This window comes from Salmo trutta, chromosome 22 (assembly GCF_901001165.1).
Source record: "Salmo trutta chromosome 22, fSalTru1.1, whole genome shotgun sequence".
Classification (NCBI taxonomy): Eukaryota; Metazoa; Chordata; class Actinopteri; order Salmoniformes; family Salmonidae; genus Salmo; species Salmo trutta.
In genome coordinates this window covers 42,889,519-42,917,018 of record NC_042978.1, presented here as the reverse complement: position 1 = coordinate 42,917,018, position 27,500 = coordinate 42,889,519, and the positions used below count along the sequence as shown (strand labels likewise).

The 27,500-nt window shown below is 43.5% G+C and overlaps 1 protein-coding gene and 1 long non-coding RNA gene across 2 annotated transcripts in view; both read left to right on the top strand.

Annotated features, from left to right (window-relative positions):
* niban1a (niban apoptosis regulator 1a) overlaps positions 1–27,500 on the top strand; it is a 37,640-nt gene that overhangs the window by 8,177 nt on the left and 1,963 nt on the right. Inside the window, exons 2-14 of the mRNA XM_029708057.1 lie at positions 4,769–4,899; positions 11,350–11,478; positions 11,985–12,105; positions 13,654–13,818; positions 14,432–14,547; positions 15,611–15,715; positions 15,805–15,967; positions 21,486–21,673; positions 21,885–22,031; positions 25,073–25,183; positions 25,268–25,375; positions 25,665–25,776; positions 27,052–27,500. The exon at positions 27,052–27,500 is cut by the window's right edge and continues 1,963 nt beyond it. Of these exons, the coding sequence (XP_029563917.1) occupies positions 4,769–4,899; positions 11,350–11,478; positions 11,985–12,105; positions 13,654–13,818; positions 14,432–14,547; positions 15,611–15,715; positions 15,805–15,967; positions 21,486–21,673; positions 21,885–22,031; positions 25,073–25,183; positions 25,268–25,375; positions 25,665–25,776; positions 27,052–27,500 (2,045 nt within the window). The remainder of the gene's footprint in view (positions 1–4,768; positions 4,900–11,349; positions 11,479–11,984; positions 12,106–13,653; positions 13,819–14,431; positions 14,548–15,610; positions 15,716–15,804; positions 15,968–21,485; positions 21,674–21,884; positions 22,032–25,072; positions 25,184–25,267; positions 25,376–25,664; positions 25,777–27,051) is intronic.
* LOC115158761 (uncharacterized) lies at positions 782–2,056 on the top strand. The gene is made up of 2 exons (XR_003868730.1): positions 782–952; positions 1,268–2,056. It is a non-coding gene; the product is annotated as an uncharacterized LOC115158761 (long non-coding RNA).

Genomic DNA, 27,500 nt, shown 5'->3' with positions numbered 1-27,500 from the left:
GCTGTTCTGTACTTTAGCAGGTAGATTGGGGGTTTAGTTGTTCTGTACTGTAGTAGGTACATGAGGGGTTTAGCTGTTCTGTACTATAGTAGGTAGATGAGGGGTTTAGCTGTTCTGTACTGTAGCAGGTAGATGAGGGGTTTAGCTGTTCTGTACTGCAGGTAAAGGAGGGGTTTAGCTGTTCTGTACTGTATGTAGAGAAGGGGTGTAGCAGTTCTGTACTGTAGCAGGTAGATGAGGGGTTTAGCTGTTCTGTACTGTAGCAGGTAGATGAGGGGTTTAGCTGTTCTGTACTGTAGTTGGTAGATAAGTGGTTTAGCTGTTCTCTGCTGTCGTTGGTAGATGAGGGGTTTAGCTGTTCTGTACTGTAGTAGGTAGATGAGGGTTTAGCTGTTCTGTACTGTTGGAGGTAGATGAGGGGTTTAGCTGTTATGTACTGTAGGTAAAGGAGGGGTTTAGCTGTTCTGTACTGTAGGTAGAGGAGGGGTTTAGCTGTTCTGTACTGTAGGTAGATGAGGGTTTAGCTGTTCTGTACTGTTGGAGGTAGATGAGGGGTTTAGCTGTTCTGTAGGTAAAGGAGGGGTTTAGCTGTTCTGTACTGTAGGTAGAGGAGGGGTTTAGCGGCTCTGTACTGTAGGTAAAGGACGGGTTTAGCTGTTCTGTACTGTAGGTAGAGGAGGGGTTTAGCGGTTCTGTACTGTAGTAGGTAGAGGAGGGGTTTAGCTGTTCTGTACTGTAGGTAGATGAGGGGTTTAGCTGTTCTGTACTGTAGTAGGTCGATGAGGGGTTTAGCTGTTCTGTACTGTATTAGGTAGCGGAGGGGTTTAGCTGTTCTGTACTGTAGTAGGTTGATGAGGGGTTTAGCTGTTCTTTACTGTTGTTCGATGAGGGGTTTAGCTGTTCTGTACTGTAGTAGGTAGATGAGGGGTTTAGCTGTTCTGTACTGTAGTAGGTTGATGAGGGGTTTAGCTGTTCTGTACTTTAGTTAGAGGAGGGGTTTAGCTGTTCTGTACTTTAGTTAGAGGAGTGGTTTAGCTGTTCTGTACTGTAGTAGGTTGATGAGGGGTTTAGCTGTTCTGTACTGTAGTAGGTAAAGGAGGGGTTTAGCTGTTCTGTACTGTTGTTGGTAGATGAGGGGTTTAGCTGTTCTGTACTGTAGTAGGTAAAGGAGGGGTTTAGCTGTTCTGTACTGTAGTTGGTAGATGAGGGGTTTAGCTGTTCTTTACTGTTGTTCGATGAGGGGTTTAGCTGTTCTGTACTGTAGTAGGTAGATGAGGGGTTTAGCTGTTCTGTACTGTAGTAGGTTGATGAGGGGTTTAGCTGTTCTGTACTGTAGTAGGTAGATGAGGGGTTTAGCCTCCCTCTGCACACTATCACAGTTTTTTTCCAAAAATGAAACCACTGTTTCCATAGTGATACACTGAGCTCTGTGGTCACACACTCCGTATCTTCTGTAACACATCCTGCTATTACACACTGAGGTAATGATAGTGCAGTCAAAAGACACACTCATTACATCTAGATAATCTTGTACAGTGATATGATCTCTGAGACCTGTAGCACTGCTGACAGATTCAGTCTTAGTATATGGAATATCTCTGGACCAGGATGCTGTTATTGACAGTCACAAGCCCTCCATACCTCTATCTCTCTGTTTTTCATTTCCACAGAACTAGATCAATTTTCATGGGTCTGCCTGTCCACAGAACTAGATCCATATTCATGGGTCTGCCTGTCCACAGAACTAGATCCATATTCATTGGTCTGCCTGTCCACAGAACTAGATCCATATTCATTGGTCTGCCTGTCCACAGAACTAGATCCATATTCATTGGTCTGCCTGTCCACAGAACTAGATCCATATTCATTGGTCTGCCTGTCCACAGAACTAGATCCATATTCATTGGTCTGCCTGTCCACAGAACTAGATCCATATTCATGGGTCTGCCTGTCCACAGAACTAGATCCATATTCATTGGTCTGCCTGGGAATGATTAAGTGGAAACTAAAGTGAAATGGGAGACTGTTTGTGTGTAGTCGTTTGATCTGACAGTCAGCAGAGAGAGGTAGAGCAGCGTGTGTTTGTGTGTGTGTGTGTGTGTGTGTGTGTGTGTGTGTGTGTATATGTGTGTGTGTGTGTGTGTGTGTGTGTGTGTGTGTGTGTGTGTGTGTGTGTGTGTGTGTGAGAGTGTGTGTGTGTGTGTGTGTGTGTGTGTGTGTGTGTGTGTGTGTGTGTGTGTGTAAGGGATCTGCTTGATGCTGAGAGGGTAGTCTGGTGGCCTTGGACTGGAGCGCCGCATGGCCCCCTGCACAGAGACACACAGTCTGATTGGGCCAATACATACACCCAATTAATTACTCATGCAACCCTTAGTAAGAGAGAAAGAGAGCGAGAGAGAAAGAGAGAAAGAGAGAGAGGAGAGATAGAGGGGGGGTAATGAACAGTAACGACTGCCGTATGTAGTCTCTATGCTCTGTGTGCTGTGATCCCTTACATAGGCTACAGTCCCTATCATGTCACCTGATTTGTGTCTGTCAGTGTGAAGGGCTTGAGTGACTTCCCTGGCAGTCGAGGTGTTGTGTAAGACGATACGGTACGGGCAGAGCTCACAGTGGAAAAATACTGATGAGCAAAGCGGTAGTTACAGTCAGAGGCACAGGAGTTTGAGGGCTGAATCAAGGTCTATGTAGTTGAGGTCGACCGATTAATCGGAATGGCCGATTAATTAGGGCCGATTTCAAGTTTTTATAACAATCGATATTTTTTTTTGTGTGTGTTTTTTACACCTTTATTTAACTAGGCAAGTCAGTTAAGAACACATTCTTATTTTCAATGACGGCCTAGGAACAGTGGGTTAACTGCCTTGTTCAGGGGCAGAACAACAGATTTTTACCTTGTCACCTCGGGGATTCGTTTATGCAACCTTCCGGCTACTAGTCCAACGCTCTAACCACCTGCTTTACATTGCACTCCACAAGGAGCCTGCGTGGCAGGCTGACTACCTGTTACGCGAGGGCAGCAAGAAGCCAAGGTAAGTTGCTAGCTAGCATTAAACTTATCTTATAAAAAACTATCAATCTTAACATAATCACTAGTTAACTACACATGGTTAATGATATTACTAGTTTATCTAACGTGTCCTGCGTTGCATATAATCGATGCGGTGCCTGTTAATTTCTCATTGAATCACAGCCTACTTCGACAAACGGGTGATGATTTAACAAGCGCATTTGCGAAAAATGCACTGTCGTTGCACCAATGTACCTAACCATAAACATCAATGCCTTTCTTTAAAATCAGTACACAAGTATATATTTTTAAACCTGCATATTTAGTTAGTATTGCCTGCTAACATGAATTTCTTATAACTAGGGAAGTTGGGTCACTTCTCTTGCGTTCCGTGCAAGCAGTCAGGGTATATGCAGCAGTTTGGGCCGCCTAGCCCATTGCGAACTGTGTGAAGTCCATTTATTCTTAACAAAGGCCGTAATTAATTTGCCAGAATTGTACATGATTATGACATAACATTGAAGGTTGTGCAATGTAACAGGAATATTTAGACTTGGGGATGCCACCCGTTAGATAAAATACAGAACGGTTCTGTATTTCACTGAAATAATAAACGTTTCGTTTTCGAAATGATAGTTTCCGGATTTGACCATATTAATGACCAAAGGCTCGTATTTCTGTGTGTTATTATGTTATAATTAAGTCTATGATTTGATATTTGATAGAGCAGTCTGACTTGAGCGATGGTAGGCAGCAGCAGGCTCGTAAGCATTCATTCAAACAGCACCTTCGTGCGTTTACCAGCAGCTCTTCGCAATTCTTCAAGCATTGCGCTGTTTATGACTTCAAGCCTATCAACTCCCGAGATTAGGCTGGTGTAACCGATGTGAAATGGCTAGCTAGTTAGCGGGGTGCGCGCTAATAGCATTTCAAACGTCACTCGCTCTGAGACTCGGGAGTGGTTGTTCCCCTTGCTCTACATGGGTAACGCTGCTTCGAGGGTGGCTGTTGTCAATGTGTTCCTGGTTCGAGCCCAGGTAGGAGCGAGGAGAGGGACGGAAGCTATTGTAACGGTCGTCGTAAGGAGTGGACCAAACTGCAGCGGGTATATTGAACATCTTGTTTTTATTAGAAGGAAAATAACACTTACACAAAACAAACAACGAAAACAGTCCCGTAAGGTGCACAGACTAAACAGGAATCAACCACCCACAAACACAAGAGAAAACTAACCCACTTAAATATGGCCTCCAATTAGAGGCAACGACAACCAGCTGCATCTAATTGGAGGTCGTTCCAAAACCCCAACATAGAAATAGAAAAACTAGATAACCACATAGAAATAGAAAACATAGAACATAAACCAAAAACCCCGAAACACACTAAACAAACACCCCCTGCCATGGCACATATTGATAGTATTTATGTATTATATTAAGTTAAAATAAGTGTTCATTCAGTATTGTTGTAATTATCATTATTACAAATAAATAAATAAATCGGCCAATTAATCGGTAGCAGTTTTTTTTGGTCCTCCAATAATCGGTATCGGCGGTGAAAAATCATAATCGGTCGACCTCTACTATGAAGTAAGCCTCATCAGAACTTCTCCTTTTCCTGCTCTTTGTTTGTTCTCATCTTCCCTGTCCACTTCCTTACTACCCCCTAGACTGAATTACCATTGCTATTTCTATTATCTGCTACTACATACAGCATAATGCTAATAGTTACTGTATGTCTGTGTGCTGTTGTTAATAGGTTGTGCGGAGGCAGAGCTGAAGGAGTTCAGTCCCCACTACAGGAGACAGTACTCTGTGGTCTTCTTCTCCCAAGTCCAGGATGAGCTGGAGCAACAGAAAGAGAAAATAAAACAGCTCCTCAAACAAAGGGTAAGGAGGTTTTGTGTGTGTGTATGTGTGTGTGTGTGTGTGTGTGTGTGCGTGTGTGTGTATGTGTGTGTTCAATGGATCTCTCCATTGACGCAGAGAGAACACGCCTCCCTTCCAGGACAGCTACAAGGCCCTCCCCCACCCTCCCTTCGGGCAAATCGGATCACGCCTCCATCCTGCTCCTCCCTGCCAAAAGGCAGAAACTTAAGCAGGAAGTAAGGACGGTTCAACGTTGGTCTGACGCAGTGATTCCCAAACTTTTTATAGTCCCGTACCCCTTTAAACATTCAACCTCCAGCTGTGTACCCCCTCTAGCGCCAGGGTCAGCTCACTCTCAAATGTTGTTTTTTGCCATCATTGTAAGCCTGCCACACACACACACACTATACGATACATGTATTAAAGATAAGAATGAGTGTGAGTTTTTGTCACATCCCGGCTTGTGGGAAGTGACAAAGAGCTCTTATAGGACCAGGGCACATATAATAATAATAATCAATCATTTTGCTCTTTAGTTTAACCATCTTACATATAAAACCTTATTTGTTAATCAAAAATTGTGAATAACTCACCACAGGTTAATGAGAAGGGTGTGCTTGAAAGGATGCACATAACTCTGCAATGTTGGGTTGTATTGGAGAGAGTCTCAGTCTTAAATCATTTTCCACACAGTCTGTGCCTGTATTTAGTTGTCATGCTAGTGAGGGCCGAGAATCCACTCTCACATAGGTACGTGGTTGCAAAGGGCATGAGTGTCTTAACAGCGCGATTTGCCAAGGCAGGATACTCTGAGTGCAGCCCAATCCAGAAATCTGGCAGTGGCTTCTGATTAAATTACATTTTCACAGAACCGCTTGTTGCAATTTCGATGAGGCTCTCTTTTTCAGATATCAGTAAGTGGACTGGAGGCAGGGCATGAAAGGATTAACGAATCCAGTTGTTTGTGTCATCCATTTCGGCAAAGTACCTGTGTAATTGCAGACCCAACTCACTCAGGTGCTTCGCTATATCACATATGACATGTGTCTGTAAGTTTGAGTTAATTTGCACACAAAAAAGTCATCCAATGGAAAGACCTGTGTGTTGTCCTTGTTAATGCAGACAGAGAAGAGCTCCAACTTCTTAATCAAAGCCTCAATTTTGTCTAGCACATTGAATATAGTTGCAGAGAGTCCCTGTAATCCTAGATTCAGATCATTCAGGCGAGAAAAAACATCACCCAGATAGGCCAGTCGTGTGAGAAACTCGTCATTGTGCAAGCGGTCAGAGAAGTGAAAATGATGGTCAGTAAAGACAACTTTAAACTCGTCTCTTAATTAAAAAAAACGTATCAATACTTTGCCCCTTGATAACCAGCACACTTCTGTATGTTGTAAAAGGTTTACATGGTCGCTGCCCATATCATTGCATAGTGCAGAAAATACACAAGCTACGTTTGGCTACATGCGGACCGTTAGTGGAATTCCCACGAGAGAGTAATGGTTAATGTGATTGGATGTTAATTATTTGACTAGGTTACCTGTATTTGACATTGTGTTGTTATTTCGCTGAACACTAGATGGTTTAATTTTATTTTAGGCAGTGAAAGGAGGCTACTCAGGTGAGAAAAAAACCTCACCCAAATGTATAGCCCCGTTGGAAAATATAAATGGACTGTTTGAAAATGTTACTTTCTTTATTTGGCGTACCCCCGACGGCATTCGCGTACCCCAATTTGGGAATACTTGGTCTCACCAATCGGAATCTATGCATCAAGACTGTTTTAATCATGTAGATTGGGAAATATTCTGGGTCGCCTCTGGGAATAGTATTAACGTATACACTGATTCTGTGACTGAGTTCATCAGGAAGTACATAGAGGATGTTGTTCTTACTGTGATGATTAGAACTTATCCAAACCAAAAAACGTGGATAGATGGCAGCATTCGCTCAAAACTGAAAGAGCGAACCACTGCATTTAACCACGGCAAGGTGACAGAGAACATAGACCTGTACAAACAGACCAGCTATGACCTCCATAAGGCAATCAAAGAGGCAAAACGACAGTACAGGGACAAAGTGGAGTCGCAATTCACCGGCTCAAACACAAGACGCATGTAGCAGGGACTCCAGACAATCACGGATTATAAGGGGAAAGCCAGCCACTTCAAGGACACTGACACCTCGCTCCTGGACAAGCTAAACGCCTTCTTCTCCCGCTTCGAGGAAAACAACACCGAGCCGCCGACGTGGTCCCACGCCGCTCACGAGGACTGTGTGCTTCTGATCTCCATAGCCGACGTGAGTAAGACATTTAAGCATGCTAATCCTTGCAAGGCTGCCGGCTAAAACGGCATCCCAAGCTGTGTCCTCAAAGTGTGTGAAGACCATATTCAATCTCTCCCTATCCCAGTCTGTTGTCCCATCTTGCATCAAGATGTCCACCATTGTTCCTGTACCCAAGAAAGCCGAAGGTAACTGAACTTAATGACCATCGCCCCGAAGCACTCACTTCTGTCATCATAAAGTGCTTTGAGAGGCTAGTTAAGGATTAAATCACCTCCACCTCAGTGGAGGCTGATGGGAAGAGCAATTGAATAAATGGAACGGTATCGAACATATGGAAACCACATGTCTGCGTTCCATTCCAGCCATTACAATGAACCCATCCTCCTATAGCTCCTCCCACCAGCCTCCTTTGTTCCACCTTACCCGACACCCTAAAAGACGCACTACAATTTGCATACCGCCCCAACAGATCCACGGACGACACAATCGCCATTGCCCAGCACACTGCCCTATCCAACCTGGACAAGAGGAATACTGTACCTATGTAAGAATGCTGTTCATTGACTACAGCTCAGTCTTCAACACCATAGTGCTCTCCAAGCTGACGACATAACAGTTGAAGGTCTGATTACCAATGACGAGACAGCATAAAGGCAGGACGTGAGAGCTCTGACAGAGTGGTGCCAGGAAAATAACCTCTCCCTCAAAGTCAACAAAATGAAGGGGCTGATTATGGACTACAGGAGACAGCAGAGAGAGCACGCCCCCATCCACTTCGACGGGGGTGCAGTGGAGAGGGTCAAAAGCTTCAAGTTCCTCAGCATGCACATCGATGAGGACCTGAAATAGACCCTTCACACAAAGAGCGTGGTGAATAAGGCGCAACTGTGCCTCTTCAACCTCAGGAGGCTGAATAAATTTGGCGTTACCCCTAAGACCCTCACAAACTTCTACAGATGCACCATTGAGAGCATTCTGTCGGTCTGTATCACCACCTGTCACGGCAACTGTACGGCTCGCAACCACAGGGCTCTCCAGAGGGTGGTGCGGTAAGCCCAACGCATCACCAGTGACACACTTCTTGCCTTGCAGGACATACAGTATACAGCACCTGGTGTCAGAGGAAGGCCAAGAAGATCATCAAGGACTTCAGACACCTGAACAACGGCCTGTTCACCCAGCTAACATCTAGAAGGCGGACATTGTACAGGTGCATCAAAGCTGGGATTGAGAGACAGATAAACAGCTTCTATCTCCAGGCCATCAGATTGTTAAAACAGTCATCACTAGCCGGCTTCCGCCCAGTACCCTGCCTTGAATCATAGACATTGTCACTATCTGGCTACCACCGGATACCCTACCCTGCACCTTAGAGACTGCTGCCCGATGTACATACACTACATGACCAAAAGTCATGCTCGTCAAACATCTCATTCCAAAATCATGGGCATTAATATGGAGTTTGTCCCCTTTTGCTGCTATAACAGCCTCCATTCTTCTGCAAAAGGCTTTCCACTAGATGTTGGAACATTGCTGCGGGGACTTGCTTCCATTCAGCCACAAGAGCATTAGTGAGGTCGGGCACTGATGTTGGGCGATTAGGCCTGGCTCGCAGTCGGCGTTCCAATTCATCCCAAAGGTGTTTGATGGGGTTGAGGTCAGGGCTCTGTGCAGGCCAGTCAGGTTCTTCAACACCAATCTCGACAAAGCATTTCTATATGGATCTTGCTTTGTGCATGGGGCATTGTAATGCTGAAACAGGAAAGGGCCTTCCAAACTGTTGCCAAGAAGTTGTCCAGAATTGTCTAGAATGTCATTGTATGCTGTAGGGTTAAGATTTCCCTTCACTGGAACTAAGGGGCATAGCCTGAACCATGAAAACAGCCCCAGACCATTATTCCTCGTCCACCAAACTTTACATTTGGCACTATGCATTGGGGCAGGTAGCGTTCTCCTGGCTTCCACCGAACCGAGATTAGTTTGCTGGTGCCAGATGGTGAAGTGTGACTCATCACTGCAGAGAATGCGTTTCCAATGGCGGAGAGCTTTACACCACTCCAGCCGACTTTTGGCATTGTGCATGGTGATCTTAGGTTTGTGTGCAGCTGCACACAATGGAAACCCATTTAATGAAGCCCCTGACGAACAGTTCATGTGCAGATGTTGCTTCCAGAGGAAGTATGGAATTCGGTAGTGAGTGTTGCAAACGAGGACAGATGATATTTACACGCATCAGCACTCGGCGGTCCCGTTCTGTGAGCTTGTATGGCTTACCACTTCGTGGCTGAGCCGTTGTTGCTCCTAGATGTTTCCACTTCACAATAACAGCACTTACAGTTGACCGGGGCAAATCTAGCAGTGCAGAAATTTGATGAACTGACTTGTTGGAAAGGTGGCATTCTATGATGGTGCTACGTTGAAAGTCACTGAGCTCTTCAGTAAGAAAATTCTACTGCCAATGTTTGTCTATGGAGATTGCATGGCTGTGTGCTCAGTTTTATACACTTGTCAGCAACGGCTGTGGCTGATGTAGCCGAATCCACTAATTTGTATCTATACTGTAAACATTATTAAAGGGACCAGTCTTCAGTGACTTAAATTCCTGCAATTCTATCCATTTTGCCATGGGGTTTTGTAGCATGTATTTAAATAATGTATTCTCGACATAGCTTATTCTATTATTTATACTGCTGTACATTGCATTTTAGTTACACTGTTCATACACACTGCATATTTATAATCAACAAAAATGTAAATGCAACATGTAACAATTTCACTGAGTTACAGTTCACATACAGTAAGGAAATCAGTAAATGTAAATAAATTCATTCGGCCCTAATCTATGGATTTCTTTTGACTGGGCCAGGGCGCAGCCATAGGTGGGCCTGGGAGGGCATAGGCCCACCCACTTGAGAGGCTGACCCATCCACTGGGGATCCAGGCCCAGCCAATCAGAAGGGCTTTATTACAGACAGAAATACTCCTCAGCCTTGTTCAGGGAGGTGACTAAGAACTCGATGGTCACTCTGGCAGAGCTCCAGAGTTCCTCTGTGGAGATGGGAGAACCTTCCAGAAGGACAACCATCTCTGCAGCACTCCACCAATCAGGACTTTATGGTAGAATGGCCAGATGGAAGCCACTCCTCGCACATGACAGCCCGCTTGGAGTTTGCCAAAAGGCACCTAAAGAACAAGATTCTCTGGTCTGATGAAACCAAGATTGAACTCTTTGCCCTAAATGCCAAGCGTCACGTCTGGAGGAAACCTGGCACCACCTCTACGGTGAAGCATGGTGATGGCAGCACCATGCTGTGGGGATGTTTTTCAGCGGCAGGGACCGGGAGACTAGTCAGGATCGAGGGAAAGATGAACGGAACAAAGTACAGAGAGATCCTTGATGAAAACCTGGTCCAGAGCGCTCAGGACCTCAGACTGGGGTGAAGGTTCACCTTCCAACAGGACAATGACCCTAAGCACACAGCCAAGACAATGCAGGAGTGGCTTCGAGACAAGTCTCTGAATGTCTTTGAGTGGCCCAGCCAGAGCCCGGACTTGAACCTGATCGAACATCTCTGGAGAGACCTGAAAATAGCTGTGCAGCAATGCTCCCCATCCAACCTGACAGAGCTTGAGAGGATCTGCAGAGAAGAATGGGAGAAACCCCCCAAATACAGGTGTTCCAAGCTTGTAGCGTCATACCCAAAACTCGATGCTGTAATCGCTGCCAAAGGTGCTTCAACAAAGTACTGAGTAAAGGGTCTGAATACTTATGTAAATGGTATATATCCGTTTTTTATTATTTTATAAATTTGCAAAAATGTATAAAAACCTGTTTTTGCTTTTTCATTACAGGATATTGTGTGTACTGGATTCTTGACATAGCTCATTCTAATAAATCTACTGCTTTCCATATCATTCTTAGTATTTATTCCGTAAATCATACGGTGTACATACATATAGATTACATTTGGATTACTGTTACAGTGCTATTTGGGTTAATTGGATTTGTTCCCGACATTTCACGATTTCTTGTTGTTGTCGTTTTGATTATTTGTATACTTTTTTTTACATTTTACTGCATTGTTAGGAGCTAGTAACGTAAGCATTTTGCCTCCAACTTTGATTTCATTACCACTGAGGTGATGGACATGGCATCATGACATCATCTCTTTGTTGATTCAGGGTCCTCCGAAGGCGGGGGAGGTGCTGTATGAGGAACAGGTCCTCCATTTTGATTATACCCGGAAGTGGAAGGAGAGATACATGGTGGTTCGCGCCAACTACTGCCTGGAGTGTCACGACAGCTTTGAGGTGAGCAGGACGCTCTTATGACAGTCTTATTAACTGCCATGAGAAAGGACTGGGATCATCAACTAGATTCAGATGCAGGAAAAACAATTATTCACCGGATGGTCAGGGGGCTGGAACATAATTACAAATCATTTGTAGACTGCAAATTGATCACAAGAAGCCCAAACAGATATAATATTTGACAAAAACATAATCATTTCAAACCTTACTTACATTTGTATACGATCACATATATCACTTATGCGTGGGAATACTTTGGAACAGATTTCCAAAATTAAAATCCCTTTGAGCTGATTTGCTGGTGTTTTTAGTCTTTTATGTCCCTAATAAAATATATATATATTTGTGCCCGTGCACGGGCTGCCAGTTGGGAAACCCTGAGATAGGACATAGTCATTGGGCAACATTTTATCTGAATGGGTGAATAGGTGGCATACGGAAAATGAATACTTTAGCTAAATAAATAACAGAAAAAGATTCAGTGGCCCTAATGACTTGTGTTCCAGAGCTTTGTGAAGGGCGTGCCCCCGCTCCACAAGCTGCTACCAACAGGAGGCACTGTGCTCACCACAGAGGAGAAGTACATGGCCATGGTGGACCAATGCTTCCCTGTTTCTGAAACCAACAGTGAGTATATCATGTAGAAGGATGTCCGTTGTGGGCATCCATACTTGTGTGTATGACATTGAGTTGAGTTACAGTAAGTAAACAAAACTGACTAATGATGTCAAATCTGACTACCAATGCTGTGCCTCTTGCTTACCAGCTATATTACGACATATATTGACTATATACACTGTAGATAGTGTGTGTGGAAAGTGTGAGTGTGTAGGTTAGGTTACACACTCTCTCTGTTGCTACACAACATTACACACTCACCTTTCTTTCAGTCTCTATGGATTCTCTAGGTTTTCTACTTGTCCAGTGGAATTCCAATGCAAATACAGTCTGTCCCAAAGGCTGTGAAAACCTGCCTACTGGGACACAGAAGCATAGGGAAACCAGTCTTCATAAAACCGGACTGATAATACACCTGAACACTGATACAGCGTGTGTTTGACTGTTGGGAGATTATTTCATTTGGTCTTTGTTTCCTTGCCGAACACTTCTTTTGAAGGTTGCCACATTTCAGTCTAATGCTTTGTTGTTGCCCAAACTCCCACCTCAACTTATTTTAGCCGTGTAGAGAGCACAGTGAGTGGGTTTTCATTTTTTAGTCCTAGCTACTTTGGGAGAAGCAGCGTTACCTCTCCTGTAAAAGACGGCCACAGATGGAAATAAATACTGTGTTTTGTAGCACATCTGATCATATATTTTCTCACGAGAGATGAACACTAGCTTAAAAATACACACCTGATCATCAGCTGTTTCATCCTTTGGAATAGCCAGCGTGTTCCTCTAGCTGTCTAGCAAAACCAGGCAGGCTGGTGTGTATGTGTGCATGCATACGTGTGTGTCATAAGTCCCATGCTATGGCCCAGCATGATATGTGTGATACTAATAGCTAGACATCCCAGTTTGGGTGTAACAGTAGTTTGAGATCACATTGTGTAGGTGTGTGTGTAGTATATGACCAGCAGGATGGTGTGTGTGTACTGTATGACCAGCAGGATGGTGTGTGTGTACTGTATGACCAGCAGGATGGTGTGTGTGTACTGTATGACCTGCAGGATGGTGTGTGTGTACTGTTTGACCAGCAGGATGGTGTGTGTGTACTGTATGACCAGCAGGATGGTGTGTGTACTGTTTGACCAGCAGGATGGTGTGTGTGTACTGTATGACCAGCAGGATGATGTGTGTGTACTGTATGACCTGCAGGATGGTGTGTGTGTACTGTTTGACCAGCAGGATGGTGTGTGTGTACTGTATGACCAGCAGGATGGTGTGTGTGTGTACTGTTTGACCAGCAGGATGGTGTGTGTACTGTATGACCAGCAGGATGGTGTGTGTGTACTGTATGACCTGCAGGATGGTGTGTGTGTACTGTATGACCAGCAGGATGGTGTGTGTGTACTGTATGACCAGCAGGATGGTGTGTGTGTACTGTATGACCAGCAGGATGGTGTGTGTGTACTGTATGACCAGCAGGATGGTGTGTGTGTACTGTATGACCAGCAGGATGGTGTGTGTGTTCTGTACGACCAGCAGGATGGTGTGTGTGTGTTTCCATTGCAGATATGAAGGAGGAGTTTGCCCCTCCTACAAGTGGCATGCCTGGACAGTTCCCTGTGTACCTCAGGCTTCCGTACCGTAGGGATTACTACTTCTGCTTCCGACAGGAGGCTCGTCAAGATGCATTCCTCTCCATCCTCTCTGACTGCATCCGTCACCAGAACCAAGGTAACTAACCAGCCAGAACGAACGGTTACCATGGTAGCAGGCTCGCCACACCAGCACTGAAGCAAAGATGCATAAGTGTATTTTAAATCACATTTTCATGTACGGTCTCCTGAGGGAGGAGAGCAAACACAAAGCTCAGGTAGAACTAAGCCTGGGGCTGTGCTCCAATTCTCTACCCTTCCCTCTGAAGTGTGCACTCACTCACTAACTCACCCCCCCTCTCTCGTGTGTATGGGATATGGTGGAAGCTCCCTCTGGCCCATGTTTTCACCAACCCAATGTTTTGTAAGTGCACACTTTGTGGAGACAAGAAGGGAATTGGAACACAGCTCAGGTGTGACTTCCTTCTTAAAAGACAAGCATCACACATTTCTTTCCACTGTCTTACACTCTTCTTTCTACCATTCTCTCTCTCTCTCTCTCTCTCTCTCTCTCTCTCTCTCTCTCTCTCTCTCTCTCTCTCTCTCTCTCTCTCTCTCTCTCTCTCTCTCTCTCTCTCTCTCTCTCTCTCTCTCTCTCTCTCTCTCTCTCTCTCTCTCTCTCTCCTCTCTCTCTCTCTCTCTCTCTCTCTCTCTCTCTCTCCTCTCTCTCTCTCTCTCTCTCTCTCTCTCAGACTTCCTAAAGAAGAAGACGGTTGAGGTGCAGGCCTTCCTCAAGGCGGTCCACCTCTACAGACAAGAGAAGGGCCGTTATGACTCCTGGAACATGCTGATTGGCAGTGATGTCAGGGTAGATTACAGTCTGGTTCTGCTTTTAACACACATCGAATACTTATACCCTTGAACATCTCTCTCTCTCCTTTAAAGGCACTATAGGAAAGGAATCTCCATCCTGTTAGTTGATGGCAGTATAATTGGGCCATTGTGTGATCAGGGGACATTTGTAATAGCTGGAAAGACTACCAGGAAGTTGAGTTAAAGTATTTCTGCTAGGAGGCTGCCATTGTCCTTCTGCACTCACACACCTCCACTTACTGGCTTGCATGTTTGTCAGGGGTTATGAGGGGATAACTGTAGCTGTTTGATATGCACACACTGTTTGGTAGGGGTTATGAGGGGATAACTGTAACAGTTTGATATGCACACACTGTTTGGTAGGGGTTATGAGGGGATAACTGTAGCTGTTTGATATGCACACACTGTTTGGTAGGGGTTATGGGGGGATAACTGTAGCTGTTTGATATGCACACACTGTTTGGTAGGGGTTATGAGGGGATAACTGTAGCTGTTTGATATGCACACACTGTTTGGTAGGGGTTATGAGGGGATAACTGTAGCTGTTTGATATGCACACACTGTTTGGTAGGGGTTATGAGGGGATAACTGTAGCTGTTTGATATGCACACACTGTTTGGTAGGGGTTATGAGGGGATAACTGTAGCTGTTTGATATGCACACACTGTTTGGTAGGGGTTATGAGGGGATAACTGTAGCTGTTTGATATGCACACACTGTTTGGTAGGGGTTATGAGGGGATAACTGTAGCTGTTTGATATGCACACACTGTTTGGTAGGGGTTATGAGGGGATAACTGTAGCTGTTTGATATGCACACACTGTTTGGTAGGGGTTATGAGGGGATAACTGTAGCTGTTTGATATGCACACACTGTTTGGTAGGGGTTATGAGGGGATAACTGTAGCTGTTTGATATGCACACACTGTTTGGTAGGGGTTATGAGGGGATAACTGTAACTGTTTGATATGCACACACTGTTTGGTAGAATGTTCACAAATATATTGTGTGTGTGTCGGTGTGTGTGTTGGTGTGTGTGTCGGGTGTGTGTGTGTACAGGTACTTGCCAACTTGGTTATGGAGGAGCTGTTGCCGTCTCTGGAGAAGGATATGCTGCCTCATCTGAAAGCCAAGAAGACAGAGAGGAAGAGAGTGTGGTTCACTGTGAGTTATACTCTTCTGTTCTGTAGTAGCTACAACAACACATGATCTATGACCCTTACCCTCTGACCTCTCTCTCCTCTGCACCACAGACAATAGAAGCAGCTTATATCCTGGTGCAGGAGTGTCTGTTGGAGGGGCTGTCTGTCCTGAAGGAGGAGTGTAAGATGGCAGCTTGCCAGCAGGAGGTGCTGATACGTTCTGATATGGACTTGATCCTTCACTCCAGAACCTACCTGGAGGGAAAGCTTCGAGGTGAATACTAGCTAACACTGGAGAGAGAATCCATCCCAAATCCGCCCCTATACTATAACCATATATAGGGGTCAATTTAGCAAGAGAGTCAGGGGTTTTCAGCTCTCACTCACTGCAAGACAAAGAGGCTGCCAGTCAGGCAGAGGACTTGAAGCATTCCATTGTGATTGATCTGTGTGTGTGTGGGGGACCTGGTTATTAGTACTTATTGGCTGCAGCAGCTGAGGTAGGTAGTAGAGGTCGACCGATTATGATTTTTCAACGCCGATACCGATTATTGGAGGGCCCCCAAAAAAGCCGCTACCGATTAATCGGCCAATTTCTTTCTTTCTTTATTTGTAATAATGACAATTACAACAATACTGAATTAACACTTATTTTAACTTAATATAATACATCAATAAAATCAATTTAGCCTCAAATAAATAATGAAACATGTTCAATTTGGTTTAAATAATGCAAAAACAAAGTGTTGGAGAAGAAAGTAAAAGTGCATTATGTGCCATTTAAGAAAGCTAACGTTTAAGTTCCTTGCTCAGAACATGAGAACATATGAAAGCTGGTGGTTCCTTTTAACATGAGTCTTCAATATTCCCAGGTAACAAGCTTTAGGTTGTAGTTATTATAGGAATTATAGGACTATTTCTCTCTATACGATTTGTATTTCATATACCTTTGACTATTGGATGTTCTTATAGGCACTTTAGTATTGCCAGTGTAACAGTATAGCTTCCGTCCCCCTGGGCTCGAACCAGGAACACATCGACAACAGCCACCCTCGAAGCAGCGTTACCCATGCAGAACAAGGGGAACAACTACTCCAAGTCTCAGAGCGAGTGACGTTTGAAACACTATTAGCGCTCACCCGCTAACTAGCTAGCCATTTCACATCGGTTACACCAGCCTAATCTTGGGAGTTGATAGGCTTGAAGTCATAAACAGCGCAATGCTTGAAGCACAGCGAAGAGCTGCTGGCAAAACGAAAGTGCTGTTTTGAATGAATGTGTACGAGCCTGCTGGTGCCTACCACCGCTCAGTCAGACTGCTCTATCAAATCATAGACTTGATTATAACATAATAACACACAGAAATACGAGCCTTAGGTCATTAATATGGTCGAATCCAGAAACTATCACGTTTATTCTTTCAGTGAAACGGGTGGCATCCCTAAATCTAAATATTCCTGTTACATTGCACAACCTTCAATGTTATGTCATAATTACGTAAAATTCTGGCAAATTAGTTCGCAACGAGCCAGGCGGCCCAAACTGCTGCATATACCCTGACTCTGTTGCAGAGGTGACACATTTTCCCTAGTTAAAAGAAATTCATGTTAGCAGGCAATATTAACTAAATATGCAGGTTTAAAAATATATACTTGTGTATTGATTTTAAGAAAGACATTGATGTTTATGGTTAGGTACAAGTTGGAGCAACGAGAGTCCTTTTTCGCGAATGCGCACCGCATCGATTATATGCAACGCAGGACAGGCTAGATAAACTAGTAATATCATCAACCATGTGTAGTTAACTAGTGATTATGATTGATTGATTGTTTTTTATAAGATAAGTTTAATGCTAGCTAGCAGCTTACCTTGGCTTCTTACTGCATTCGCGTAACAGGCAGGCTCCTCGTGGAGTGGAATGTAAAGCAGGTGGTTAGAGCGTTGGACTAGTTAACCGTAAGGTTGCAAGATTGAATCCCCAAGCTGACAAGGTAAAAATCTGTCGTTCTGCCCCTGAACAAGGCAGTTAACCCACCGTTCCTAGGCCGTCATTGAAAATAAGAATGTGTTCTTAACTGACTTGCCTGGTTAAAAAATATTTATATAAAAAAAAAATATATATATATATATATATATATTTTTTATATATATATATACATTTTTAAAAAATCGGCAAATCGGTGGCCAAAAATACCGATTACCGATTGTTATGAAAACCTGAAATCGGCCCTAATTAATCGGCCATTCCGATTTATCGGTCGACCTCTAGTAGGTAGAGAGAGCGCTGCTTTTAGATGAAAGGGAAGGTGCTAATGCTATCTTCTATTACTTGACATGATACTGTTTGTGCATCCACATGAGAGCTAACATGGCAGGTTAACTATAGACTCATCCCCTTATTGTTTTGTTCTGTTCAGTGTTGTTGACATTGATACCTAGCTGACTCCCTGTGAGAGTGACTGTCTCTGTTGAGTCAGCAGGTGCCACTCACCAGGTCAGATAACTCTGAACACAGGGCTTTATACAATATTGATCTCCATTAAAACAAAGAGTTTACACAGGAGCCATGCCAATACCCTCCATCAAATGAGTTACAATTATCCAACTTAGACAGCAGCACTTAAGCTAACTTGTTTGATATTCTGCTTTTGTTAGAACAGAAGCACTATAAATGAAATCCAGAGAGAGCACAAACTGTGATTCAGTACCGTACTGTATCTTGCTCTATTGACCTAGCCCTAGCTTGTGATCTGAGGCATGTACAGTGCATTCGGAAAGGATTTAAGCAAGAAATACTAAGAATGATGTGTAAAGCAGTAGATATATTAGAGTGAGCTATGTCAAGAATCCAGGAAATAAATATAATGAACAAAAATAGTGCATTTGGAAAGTATTCAGACCCCTTGACTTTTTCCACATTTTGTTGCGTTACAGCCTTATTCTAAAATTGATTAAATAGTTGTTTTTCTCATCAATCTACATACAATACCTCATATTGACAGAGCAAAAACAGCTTTTTAGACATTTTTGCTAATTTATTCAAATGAAAAACATAATTACCTTATTTACAGTTGAAGTTGGAAGTTTACATACACTTAGGTTGGAGTTTTTCAACCACTCCACAAATGTCTTGTTAACAAACTATAGTTTTGGAAAGTCGGTTAGGACATCTACTTTGTGCATGACACAAGTAATTTTTCCAACAATTGTTTACAGACAGATTATTTCACTTATAATTCACTGTATCACAATTCCAGTGGGTCAGAAGTTTACATACACTAAGTTGACCCTGCTTTTAAACAGCTTGGAAAATTCCAGAAAATAATGTAATGGCTTTAGAAGCTTCTGATAGGCTAATTGACATCATTTGAGTCAATTGGAGGTGTACCTGTGGATGCATTTCAAGGCCTACCTTCAAACTCAGGCCCTCTTTGCTTGACATCATGGGAAAATCAAAAGAAATTATCCAAGACCTCAAAGAAAATTGTCGGCCTCCACAAGTCTGGTTCATCCTTGGGAGCAATTTTCAAACGCCTGAAGGTACCACATTCATCTGTACAAACAATAGTATGCAAGTATAAACACCATGGGACCATGCAGCCGTCATACCGCTCAGGAAGAAGACGCGTTCTGTCTCCTAGAGATGAACGTACTTTGGTGCGAAAAGTGCAAATCAATCCCAGAACAACAGCAAAGGACCTTGTGAAGATTCTGGAGGAAAAAGGTACAAAAGTATCTTTATCCACAGTAAAACGAGTCCTATATCAACATAACCTGAAAGGCCGCTCAGCAAGGAAGAAGCCACTGCTCCAAAACCGCCATAAAAAAGCCAGACTATGGTTCGCAACTGCACATGGGGACAAAGATCGTACTTTTTGGAGAAATGTCCTCTGGTCTGATGAAACAAAAATATAACTGTTTGGCCATAATGACCATCGTTATGTTTGGAGGAAAAAGGGGAAGGCTTGCAAGCCGAAGAATACCATCCCAACCGTGAAGCACGGGGGCGGCAGCATCATGTTGTGGGGGTACTTTGCTGCAGGAGGGACTGCAGGAGTGCACTTCACAAAATAGATGGCATCCTGAGGCAGGAAAATGATGTGGATATATTGAAGCAACATCTCAAGACATCAGTCAAGAAGTTAAAGCTTGGTCGCAAATGGGTCTTCCAAATGGACAATGACCCCAAGCATACTTCCAAAGTTGTGGCAAAATGGCTTAAGGACAACAAAGTCAAGGTATTGATGTGGCCATCACAAAGCCCTGACCTCAATCCCATAGAAAATTTGTGGGCAGAACTGAAAAAGCGTGTGCGAGCAAGGAGGCTTACAAACCTGACTCAGTTACACCAGCTCTGTTAGGAGGAATGGGCCAATATTCACCCAACTTATTGTGGGAAGCTTGTAGAAGGCTACCCGAAACGTTTGACCCAAGTTAAACAATTTAAAGGCAATGCTACCAAATACTAATTGAGTGTATCTAAACTTCTGACCCACTGGAATGTGATGAAAGAAATAAAAGCTGAAATAAATCATTCTCTCTAGTATTATTCTGACATTTCACATTCTTAAAATAAAGTGGTGATCTAACTGACCTTAGACAGGGAATTTTTACTAGGATTAAATGTCAGGAATTGTGATATACTGAGTTTATATGTATTTGGCTAAGGTGTATGTAAACCTCGACTTCAACTGTACATAAGTATTTAGACCCTTTGCTATGAGACTCGAAATTGAGCTCAGGTGCATCCTGTTTCCTTTGATCATCGTTGAGATGCTTCTACAACTTGATTGGAGTCCACCTGTGGTAAATTCAATTGACTTGACATGATTTGGAAAGGCTTACATGGCAGGTTATCTACAGTTGAAATCGGAACTTTACATACACCTTAGGCAAATACATTTAAAATCAGTTTTTCACCATTTCTGACATTTAATGCTGTGGGGATGTTTTTCAGCGGCAGGGACTGGGAGACTAGTTAGGATCGAGCGGAAAGATGAACAGAGCAAAGTACAGAGAGATCCTTGATGAAATGACCCTAAGCACACAGCCAAGACAAGGCAGGAGTGGCTTTGGGACAAGTCTCTGAATGTCCTTGAGTGGCCCAGCCAGAGCCCGGACTTGAACACGATCGAACATCTCTGGAGAGACCTGAAAATAGCTGTGCAGCGACGCTCCCCATCCAACCTGACAGAGCTTGAGAGAATCTGCAGAGTAGCATGGGAATAACTCCCCAAATACAGGTGTGCCCAAGAAGCCTTGAGGCTGTAATGGCTGCAAAAGGTGCTTCAACAAAGTACTGAGTAAAGAGTCTGAATACTTATGTAAATGTGATATTTCAGTTGTATATTTTTAACACATTTCTAAACATTTCTAAAAACCTATTTTTGCTTTGTCATTATGGGATATTGTGTGTAGAATGATGAGGGGAAAAAAACATTTCAATCCATTTTAGAATAAGGCTGTAACGTAACAAAATGTGGAAAAAGTCAAGGGGTCTGAATACTTTCCGAATGCACTGTATCTATGAATCTCTTTCCTCCTGTAGCCAGTGTATCAGAGTAGCTAATGACTCTCTCTGTCCTCCTGTAGCCAGTGTATCAGAGTAGCTAATGATTATTTCCTCCTGTAGCCAGTGTATCAGAGTAGCTAATGACCCTCTCTTCTTGTAGCTAGTGTATCAGAGTAGCTAATGATTATTTCCTCCTGTAGCCAGTGTATCAGAGTAGCTAATGATTATCTCCTCCTGTAGCCAGTGTATCAGAGTAGCTAATGACTCTCTCCTCTTGTAGCCAGTGTATCAGAGCCAGCAGAGAAGTTATTTTCGGAGGGCGTGCAGCCCTACCTGGCCTCCATACTGGAGGAGCTCATGGGACCAATCAGCTCAGGGTTCCATGAGGCACGGCTCCTAAGTGACAACCAGATGGACCAACTGTGTCAGGACTTCCAGGAGGGCGGCGTTACCGACAAACTCAAGCAGGTGCAGACTTCCTCTCCTCCTTAAACAATCCTGTCCGAGCTATCATTTCTCAAATCCTTTACCGTCAAACCCGGAGGTTCTGCTGATCCCATTCACACCCATTTCTTCCTTTCCATTCCTCCCCTTTTTCCACACTCCTTCCTATCTCCCATCCTCGTCATTCATTTTTGACCTCTCATCCCCCTCTCCTTCCCTCCGTTCCTCTCTCTAGGCCCTGGCTAAGCTGAGTAAGCCCAACCTGTTGAGTTGTTACCAGAGGATCAACTCTCTCCACGACCAGCTGCATAACCTGCAGGAACGCTTTGGCTTCTCCAACATCAGCAATCTGGTCCACAGCACCCAGATAGACCTGCAGCAGGTACACACACACACACACACACACACACACACACACACACACACACACACACACACACACACACACACACACACACGCACGCATACAGACAGTACTGGTTCGAGATCAATCATCATAAATTGCTCTCTGTCAGTCCTCTCTAAGTGACCTAGTAACATTCTCCAGACATCAATACTCCTCACAATGGGTCAGTTGTTGGGAATCAATCAGAACTAGATCTACCTCTGATGCCCTAACTGATCTGATGATCTAACTAGTAATGGACAGTTAGTTGTGTTATTCATTGATGAGCTCCAAGTTCATAATAATAATATTAACTTTATTTGTATTGTGCTTTTCAATACAAGTGACAGTGCTTCACATCATCAAATCATTTAAAAAAGCACTAACAAAGAAATAAATACAGGAGGAAGGACAATTCAAAAATATAGCTAATTCAAATCATACATTGGAATCATACATTAAAAGCATCTTTATAAAAGTGTGTCTTCAACAGGGATTTAAAAAGAGACACTGAATCTGCAAGCCTGATCTCCTCTGGCAGACCACTCCAAAGTCTAGGGGCTCAAATGGTACAGTAAATGCCTGGTCTCCTTTGGTTTTCAACCTAGACTTTGGACTGGTCAATACTGCCCTGCCAGAGGGTATCAGGCTGGGTCTTGGCTCATAGGGAGATATTAGATCGGAGAAATAAACCAAGCCTGGCCTTAAACGTGATTTATAACATTTTAAACCATTTTCTAAAAGTGACTGGTAGCCAATGTAGAGAAGCTAAAATAGGTCTGATAGGGCTCCATTTCCTGCTGCCTGTTAAAAGCCGAGCTGCAGCATTTTCAACTAACTGTAGACGATGGAGTGATTTCTAACTGAGACAGAGTTACAGTAATCTAGGCGTGAGGAAATAAAAGCATGTACATTATAACTTTCTCCAGATCAGTGACTGAAATAAAATACTTCACTTTAGCTATATTTCTTAGATGACAAAAGCAGAACTGGACAACCTTTTTTACATGCGGCTTGAGGTTAAGGTCAGGGTCAAAGAAGACACCAAGGTTTCTGTCCGTAGGCTTTACATTGGTGGACAAATGGCCTCGGTTATTTACAATCTGGGTTCTAGCAAGGTGGGGGGGCCAAATAAAACAACCTCATTTAATATCATTAAATGGAGAAAATTGTGAGACATCCAACATTTGATGTCAGCAAGACACTTGTGAAGGGTAGCTACGCTAGCATGGTCACTGGTGAAGGGTAGCTACGCTAGCATGGTCACTGGTGAAGGGTAGCGACGCTAGCATGGTCACTGGTGAAGGGTAGCTACGCTAGCATGGTCACTGGTGAAGGGCAGCTACGCTAGCATGGTCACTGGTGAAGGGTAGCTACGCTAGCTTGGTCACTGGTGAAGGGCAGCTACGCTAGCATGGTCACTGGTGAAGGGTAGCTACGCTAGCTTGGTCACTGGTGAAAAGTAGATAAATTAGCATGGTCACTGGTGAAGGGTAGCTACGCTAGCATGGTCACTGGTGAAGGGTTGCTACGCTAGCTTGGTCACAGGTGAAAGGTAGCTACGCTAGCATGGTCACTGGTGAAGGGTAGCTACGCTAGCATGGTCACTGGTGAAGGGCAGCTACGCTAGCATGGTCACTGGTGAAGGGTAGCTACGCTAGCATGGTCACTGATGAAGGGTAGCTACGCTAGCTTGGTCACTGGTGAAGGGCAGCTACGCTAGCATGGTCACTGGTGAAGGGTAGCTACGCTAGCTTGGTCACTGGTGTAAGGTAATTACGCTAGCTTGGTCACTGGTGAAGGGCAGCTACGCTAGCTTGGTCACTGGTGAAGGGCAGCTACGCTAGCTTGGTCACTGGTGAAGGGCAGCTACGCTAGCATGGTCACTGGTGAAGGGTAGCTACGCTAGCTTGGTCACTGGTGTAAGGTAGCTACGCTAGCTTGGTCACTGGTGAAGGGTAGCTACGCTAGCATGGTCACTGGTGAAGGGCAGCTATGCTAGCATGGTCACTGGTGAAGGGTAGCTACGCTAGCTTGGTCACTGGTGAAGGGCAGCTACGCTAGCTTGGTCACTGGTGAAGGGTAGCTACGCTAGCTTGGTCACTGGTGAAGGGTAGCTACGCTAGCTTGGTCACTGGTGAAGGGTAGCGACGCTAGCTTGGTCACTGGTGAAGGGTAGCTACGCTAGCTTGGTCACTGGTGAAGGGTAGCTACGCTAGCTTGGTCACTGGTGAAGGGTAGCTACGCTAGCTTGGTCACTGGTGAAGGGTAGCTACGCTAGCTTGGTCACTGGTGAAGGGTAGCTACGCTAGCTTGGTCAATGGTGAAGGGTAGCTACGCTAGCTTGGTCACTGGTGAAGGGTAGCTACGCTAGCTTGGTCACTGGTGAAGGGTAGCTACGCTAGCTTGGTCAATGGGTCTGATTGGTAAATAAAGCTGCATATCATTTGCATAGCAGTGGAACTGAGGGTTCTCTTCAGTGAGTGAAGCTGAAGCGTGACAGATTCCATAATAGAAATGTCAAGGTAATTTCTGATTGAGCCGACATATGCAGTGTTTATCATGAATGTAGCCTCCGCTAAAGTGGGAACAATGCCTTTTTAAGAAGAGGTTGGACCAGAATTTTTTTAAGTGCCTGGTGACCAGAAATGCTGGAATGGTGTCGGTTACTGTCAATCTGGGATATAATGTTTTCTATCTTTCCTGTAAAAAATCGTAAAAACTGTTTGTGGAGATCAGGAGTTTTGAGCATATCATTGTTGGGGGGGGGGGGGGGCAACGACAACAACACGCTCAATTGTCTCATACATAATCTTTTAGTTGTGGGTAGAAATCAGGGTAGAGAAGTAATTCACTCTGTATCTTTAACTGCAGCATTGCTCAGCTTAAAGTTTACTGTTCATTAACCCTTTCTAAGTGTTCTTTTTAAGGCACCAGTCGGGTCATTTAACCAAGATGAGATTCTGGCAGACAGTTTATTCTTTGTTTGTTTTCACTGGTGCCACTGAGGCTACCTTCTTCCCTGTGCCCTGTTTCAGCTGATTGAAAACGCAGCGTACTCGTTTGAGCTGCTATTCTACAAGGCCAAAGAAAACAGCACAGACAATGTAGGCTCTGCCATGGAGAAGTCCAGGCACATGGTGCTCAAGGTACGCTTTTTATCCATCACTACACATCTGTTTATTAAGAGGAACATACATGTTATATGCTAATTACCTGTGTGCGTGTGACAGCAATATGATTACGACAGCAGCACAGTCAGGAAGAGGATCTTTCAGGAGGCCTTGGTGGGGATCACTCTACCTCACATTAAGAAGAACCTGGCCCCAACCTGCAAAACAGTGAGTCAATACACACACACACACACACACACAGCTATGTCTTACTATACTTGTGAGGACCTTTTGGGGACCAACAATTGATTCCCATTCAAACTACAATTTTCCCTGACCCTAGTTGGTTTACTATTCTTGTGACAACTTTTGGTATAGTAAAACATGTACAGACACACACACACACACACACACACACACACACACACACACACCTTTTCATCTTCTTAGTATCCTTAAAAGTCATGACTGTTTAGAAAATCACAGCCCATGGAAATAATTGTCTCTGTGTCTTTAGGAGCTGCAGGGTCTTGAACAGTTCATTGATGCAGACTATTCCAACTTTGTCCATGTGGAGAATATCTATGAGGGCATTCTGCTGCAGACTCTGGACAAGGAAGTCAGCAAAGGTACAGAGTTATTACTTTATTTTACAATTATTACTTTCGTCTTACTCAAATGTAAGGCATATTTCGGGCATTACCCTCTCTGTTCACCTACACCAATGTTGTTGTTAATGTTGTTAATGATGTTCTTGTTGTTAATGATGTTAATGATGTTGTTGTTAATGATGTTGTTGTTAATGATGTTGTTATTAATGTTGTTAATGATGTTGTTAATAATGTTGTTATTAATGATGTTAATGATGTTGTTGTTAATGATGTTGTTAATGATGTTAATGATGTTGTTGTTAATGATGTTAATGATGTTGTTGTTAATGATGTTGTTGTTGTTGTTAATGTTGTTAATGTTGTTGTTAATGATGTTAATGTTGTTGTTAATAATGTTGTTGTTAATGATGTTAATGATGTTGTTGTTAATGATGTTGTTAATAATGTTGTTGTTAATGATGTTAATGATGTTGTTGTTAATGATGTTGTTGTTGTTAATGATGTTGTTGTTGTTAATGATGTTAATGATGTTGTTGTTAATGATGCTGTTGTTAATGATGTTGTTGTTGTTAATGATGTTGTTGTTGTTAATGATGTTAATGATGATGTTGTTGTTAATGATGTTGTTAATAATGTTGTTGTTAATGATGTTGTTGTTGTTAATGATGTTGTTGTTAATGATGTTAATGATGTTGTTGTTAATAATGTTGTTGTTAATGATGTTAATGATGTTGTTGTTAATGATGTTAATAATGTTGTTGTTAATGATGTTAATGATGTTGTTGTTAATGTTGTTAATGATGTTGTTGTTAATGATGTTGTTGTTGTTAATGTTGTTAATGATGTTGTTGTTGTTAATGTTGTTAATGTTGTTAATGTTGTTAATGTTGTTAATGTTGTTGTTAATGATGTTGTTGTTGTTAATGATGTTGTTGTTGTTAATGATGTTGTTGTTGTTGTTAATAATGTTGTTGTTAATGATGTTGTTGTTGTTAATGATGTTGTTGTTAATGATGATGTTGTTGTTGTTAATAATGTTGTTGTTAATGATGTTGTTGTTGTTAATGATGTTGTTGTTAATGATGTTGTTGTTAATGATGTTGTTGTTAATGATGTTGTTGTTGTTAATGATGTTAATGATGTTGTTGTTGTTGTTAATGATGTTGTTAATGATGTTGTTGTTGTTAATGATGTTAATGTTGTTGTTAATGATGTTGTTGTTGTTAATGATGTTGTTGTTGATGTTGTTGTTGTTAATGTTGTTACCTAAACCTCTATCTATTTGTTCTGCAGTGGTGAAGGACGCAGCCAGCCTACAGAAACACAACCTGTTCACAGACAGCAGGGACCCCCTGAGCCAGACCAGCCGCTCCAGTCCCCTCTCCATCCCATCCACCCCCAGCAGCCCAGCCAGGGTGCCATTCTCCCCCACACATCTCCAGACCAAGCCTGAGACCTCTACCTTTATCCAGACCCAGCCTGAGACCCAGCCCCAGGCTGAGGTACCAGCACCAGCCCAGCCTGTCTCTCCTGATCTGAGCAACGGTCTGGCGTTCGTTGGGGGTGCACAGGGGGACCCCCCAAGTGTCGTGTTGAAGGCAGAGCAGAACAAGGTGGAGGCGGTGTCAGGGGCCACAGTAGAGATTGAGGCCCTGGGGGCCAGTATTGCACCTGCTGTTACAGCTCCAGTGGAGAAGCTAGTCAAGGTGGAGAACACAGTCAGTACACATGAGACACCTGTA